Source organism: Xiphophorus hellerii, chromosome 3 (genome assembly GCF_003331165.1).
Source record: "Xiphophorus hellerii strain 12219 chromosome 3, Xiphophorus_hellerii-4.1, whole genome shotgun sequence".
Classification (NCBI taxonomy): domain Eukaryota; kingdom Metazoa; phylum Chordata; class Actinopteri; order Cyprinodontiformes; family Poeciliidae; genus Xiphophorus; species Xiphophorus hellerii.
In genome coordinates, this window is record NC_045674.1 from 657,186 (window position 1) to 662,301 (window position 5,116).

General features: G+C 40.5%; 1 protein-coding gene across 1 annotated transcript; it reads right to left on the reverse strand.

The window, feature by feature from the left end:
* Positions 1-411: 411 nt before the first annotated feature.
* LOC116716874 (uncharacterized) lies at positions 412-3,849 on the reverse strand. The gene is made up of 3 exons (XM_032557834.1): positions 3,663-3,849; positions 3,504-3,583; positions 412-2,948 (listed from the first exon to the last, which is right to left on the reverse strand). The coding sequence occupies exon 3, from the start codon at positions 2,328-2,330 to the stop codon at positions 642-644; it is 1,689 nt and encodes a 562-aa protein (XP_032413725.1). The 5' UTR covers positions 2,331-2,948; positions 3,504-3,583; positions 3,663-3,849; the 3' UTR covers positions 412-641.
* Between the last annotated feature and the right edge of the window lie 1,267 nt (positions 3,850-5,116).

The window sequence follows — 5,116 nt, forward strand, 5'->3', positions numbered from 1 at the left end:
AGACACTAAATGCTAAAACGTTTTGAGACGTAAATGCTAAAACGTTTTGAGATGCTAAATGCTATGTTTTGAGACGTTAAATGCTAAAATGTTTTGAGATGCTAAATGCTACGTTTTGAGATGGTAAATGCTAAAACGTTTTGAGACGGTAAATGCTAAAACGTTTTGAGACGCTAAATGCTAAAACGTTTTGGGACGCTAAATGCTAAAACTTTATGAGATGCTACACGCTTAAACGTTACAGTGAGGCGTCTCTGTAAAGTTACACAAATGAACAATAATCTGCAATATTCAGAAAATGCAACTCATCAGTTTTCATCCATTTCTAAATGTCAGATTCAAACTAAATTACTTAGCTAGGTAACCAATTAGTTAGCAAGCTGAATATTTGGTTACAAACTAAAGATTGTTCAGAGACATAATTTCATGGTCAAAGAGGTGGGTATTATAAAATGAATGTGGTACTGTAGTGACTTGCGACCCACTGTCAAGGAGGCAGCTGAAGTTTGTCCCCTTTATTTGGATTTGGCCCATGCTCTTTGTACCGATGAGACCCTTAGGTAATACAAAATGTGATTCAGAATGGAGGTTGGGACAGCTGATGGTGGCAGCTCCTGGGTGTCCCTCAGCAGGAACTGCATTTAGTTTAACTGCTGACTTGACTTTTGTCCATCCCACGCTTGTTGTTTCTGACGAAGCTGTTTCTTCTTTTGTTCCACAAGGCTTGGATTTGCTTTGTTACTACATTGGGAAGACATATGACCATCCTCTCCACAGTTAAAACAGTACCCTGGCTTTGGTCTTCCAGCGGTCTGAGGTGAGGTGTTGCTGGTCCTTGGCTTAGACTTGGTCTGTTGCAGTTCTGATTTTGCATCAACAGGTGTCTTTCTGGACATGAAGGAAGACATCTGCCGTTGGAGTTGCTGAATCTGCTTTTTTAATTCTTTCAGTTCTTCATTAACTGTGACATGACCACAAGAGCAGGTACTCTGAGACTGAATGGTCACTTTTTGTTTAGATGAATGAATGTGCTTTCTCATTAGAGATTCTTTAGCAATTTGTCTGTCCTCCTCTGTCCGGAGTGACAACAAAAGTTCAGAAAATGGGGGAGGATTGCTTTTTTTCTCCTCAAGTTGCAACTTGGAGATGACTGAGTTGTCCCAGCATCCCCGGCAGAACTGTTTAAGTAAATGTGTGTCTTTGTCTCTTGGTAATATTCCTCCTCTTTTTATTACTGTGTTGAGGGTAAGCTGCAATCGCTGGAGATAGGAAGATGGCCGCTCTCCAGGATTTTGGAAAATGTTTAAAAACTGAGCAAAAAGCTCCTCTCCATCCTGCACTGTCTGAAAAGCTGAATCAAGGACTTGAAGAAGAGTGGAAGGTGGTGCACCAGGGCTCAAACATTTAATTAAATCTGCAGCTGGCGACAACAAACTTTCCACAATTCGCCGATTAACATGCAATCTGGAAAGGCTGGGATCAGCAAGTAACAGTTCGATTTGAGATCGCCATGAGTCATAGTCCGCTTCATTGCTTGGTTTAGGAATTTTTCCTGAAAATGAGCGGAGTCTAAGTGAAGATGTGGAAAAGTCACTATTTTTTACAACATGCTCCACCACAACTCTTTGAACGTCCTGTGGAATAAGGTCATTCCTCGACAAAGGAACCCTCTGGGTTGGTGGTATACGGGAGTGACTGGGTCCAGGAGGTGCTCCCTGCTGATCAGTGGACGAATGGGTTGGAGGAGGTGAAGAGGCTTGAGGCACAGTTGGTAACATCTGCTGACTTTGCACAGACTGTGCTAAGGTAAGGATGTCTTCTTTTTTTTCTTCCTCCTCTTCATCACCACCATCATCTCCATCATCACCACCATCATCATCGTCCTCATCACCATCATCATCTCCTGTTGTCTCCAAATGTGTGCTGATTTGATCCATTACACCTTTCAGGACCTCCTCAAACCGTTTTCCGCTTCGTTTAGCTATGTTCTTCAGCTCATCAATGTAGTCCATGGGAGGGCTGCTGCTACTCACTGAGGCTGCATACTCTGAAGCGAGAGAAGTAACACGAAATATCGCATCTACTGTGGTTCTGGAAGGGTAATTATATGGGAAAAGGGGTTGTAGTGCATTTAATGTAGAATCTTCTTCAAACTCGACAATCAGGTTTTTATAAAATGTACTTTGTGGATCACTGACATGGAAAACCTCTTTTACTGCACCATAACATTGTAAACGATCAACTATCTCTTTTTCATCCTCACTGCTCTGAGTGCCAGTAACTAACACAGATCGTTGCATGTTTAACCCCAGCTGAGTAACAACATCCATTTTTGTTTTTGTTATTGATAATGATAACACATCCAGAATAAAGGTACTGTGGAATTATGCAATTATTCACCCACTACAAGACTCCTGGCTAGCTCGCCACATGTAACGCTTTTCTTAAATGCGCAGGTCTGACTGCAGGGCTTAGTGTTAACCACTCTATAAAATCAGAAATAGGTACGGCATGGAGTCATGATTGGGTGGATAATTGATGCAACTGATGCAAAGAGCTTTGTTTATATTGCCATTTATTGCAGTGGAAATAGTAATGATAATAATAATGACAATAATAATAATAATAATAATAATACTAACAGCAAAAACTAAACAAAGAGAAATTGTTCAAAAGAAACAAGGACGGGGAAAAAGAACAAACCGAAAAAGAAATAATCAATAATACTTCAAAACCAAATGTAGTTCAAAAGTCCAAGAGCAACGGGAGAATTGTTCTTTTCCTTTAGATACTCCCTTAGAGTTTATTTTGTTTCCTGTATGGAAAGTGTCGTTTGGTTTTCCTGTGTGGAGAGTGTCTTTCTTTTTCCTACCACCAGGTGGTGTGTGGGTAGCTCGCCATCCCCCGTCAGCAAGCGAGTCGATGAAGGGGGAGAAAAAAAACCTGACCTAAAAGGCCAGAAAACATACATTAAGTTCATATATAAATGTTATATTTATATAAGCTAAATGGGAAAAAAACAAATACATACTGCTATGTATTGACAACCACTTCATATATTATAAAAATGAGAGAAAACAAAAAATCCTTTTAAAAAGAAAAGTGCACTTCATAATTCAAGTTCAAAATTTCTCAAGGTAATTAGCAGTCGCTACGAACAGCTAATAATAAATCAAATCAATCAACTTTAAGAATGTGATTGATCAAAGTAGCTACAAACAAAATCATATTAGGTACCAGACTTCATTGATGCACCAGCATGGAATACAACAATAAACAAAGAAATCATGAAAAATAATCAAATCTAAAGTTGAAAGAGAAGCCTTTAAATATTAAAGGTGTGGCCTTTAATTCGGCTTTAACAGTGTGACTTTTTATTAAGTAAGTTATTAGTAAGTGGACTGAGCTGATGTGGCAACTGATTGTCGAGTTGGTAGCTAATGCTAACTGGCGGCGCACAGCGGAAATAACGCCCCATCATATATGGATGAATATTTACTCACCGTCGAGTAACGGCTTGTTTGAGGAAGTGGATGTTACTTGTTCTCATCAGAAGGTAAACCAGGCATCAACAAAGCCCAACCTGGTGAGTATTGCAGCGGATATATTAGCGGCGCTAGTATTGCTGATACAACGTCAAGTTCAGATGGTACTTAACTCACCGCAGATCCTCGAGTTTTAGAGATGAATTCGTTCAGCGATGAGTCGAGTTGGAGATTTGAGATTGTTTTATTAACAACCAACGCCACAACCAACAGTGAGCAGCAGCACAGTGGAAACCCGGAAATACACATGAGGGTCCCAGCTGTTAAAGGGACGGCTTAAAGGGAAGGTGGTTGGGGCGTGGCGGTCACGTGGGTTACATAAGTCTTTAGCTAGCAGCTTCCCCACTGGTTACATCCCATTTTAAACTGGTTTCTAGGATTTCCTTGTTTCATCTCCAGGAGCCTCATGCATAAAGCCTGCACACAAAAAATGTGCGGCGCCATATTTTACGCACAAGTCGGCATGTATAAAAATTAACTTTGCACCAAAGTTTCTGTAAATATACGTAAACTTTTTTGCTGGCGTAAAAATGTGCAGCAGCCAGGAAACTTTTTCTGTGGACAATAATAAACTAGAAAGAGTCAAAACTCACTAAATCCACTGAAATCTGATTCAGTTATTTAGACCAGGAAGCATCAAACCCCATGATTTTATGATTTTAATATTTTAGTGTTTAAACCATGACACTTATCCTCAGACAATTAGCTAACACACACACACACACACACACACACACAAAATAAAGAAAAGAGAAATAAAGGATGTGAAAACCTCAATGTAAATAATCATGTTGCTCAGTTTGTGTCTCATAAAGATGAAACTCATCGTCTGAATGCATCTATTTATTCTCACTAGAGAGAAACCAGGGCTGATCAAACAGTTTGATTATTGAAGGTGATCAGGTGTGGAGACAATCCCAGGTATATCAGTAGCTGCATCAAGGTGAGCCGCTACCTGAGGAGCTTTGGCTCTGATGGAGAACATGGAGCCATTGATCAGAGATCAGATTGATCTGCTGATTCTTTTTGTGCGCCGCACTTTAATACATTTTTCCGTATGCCAAGTTTTAGTGTGAAAACTGCAAACTGTTTTATTCATGAGGCCCCAGAATATTGTCAGATTTGAAAACGTCGCTGCTCCAGTTTGGCTCTGGTTCCGTTTCCGTTTTTGTGGTTCAGTTTCTGTTTCCTGGTTGGTTTTGGTCAGATGGTTGGAGGTGTTTCTGGAGGTCCACTCCCTGCAGCATATCAGTTATTGTGTTATTGATCTCCATCTCTGCTCTGTTTGTGCAGACCTGAGCATCTGGCTCCGGCTCTGCTCTGAAACTCAAACATGGATCTGCAGATGGAAAGCTGCAGCGGAGCGTGAAGAAGACGAAGCGCAGAAGCAGCTTTCACAGAAAATATTAAAGATCTGCTGCTCTCTGAACCTGCTTTATGAAAACTGTTTATTTGGCCTCCATTCAGATTTCTAATAACGTCTCCAGCTGCAGTGGAGCTGCTAACTGGACCTGGATGTAATGTGTTTGTTTATTGCAGCTTTTCATCCTTCATCTGAAGGTGATGAAGAC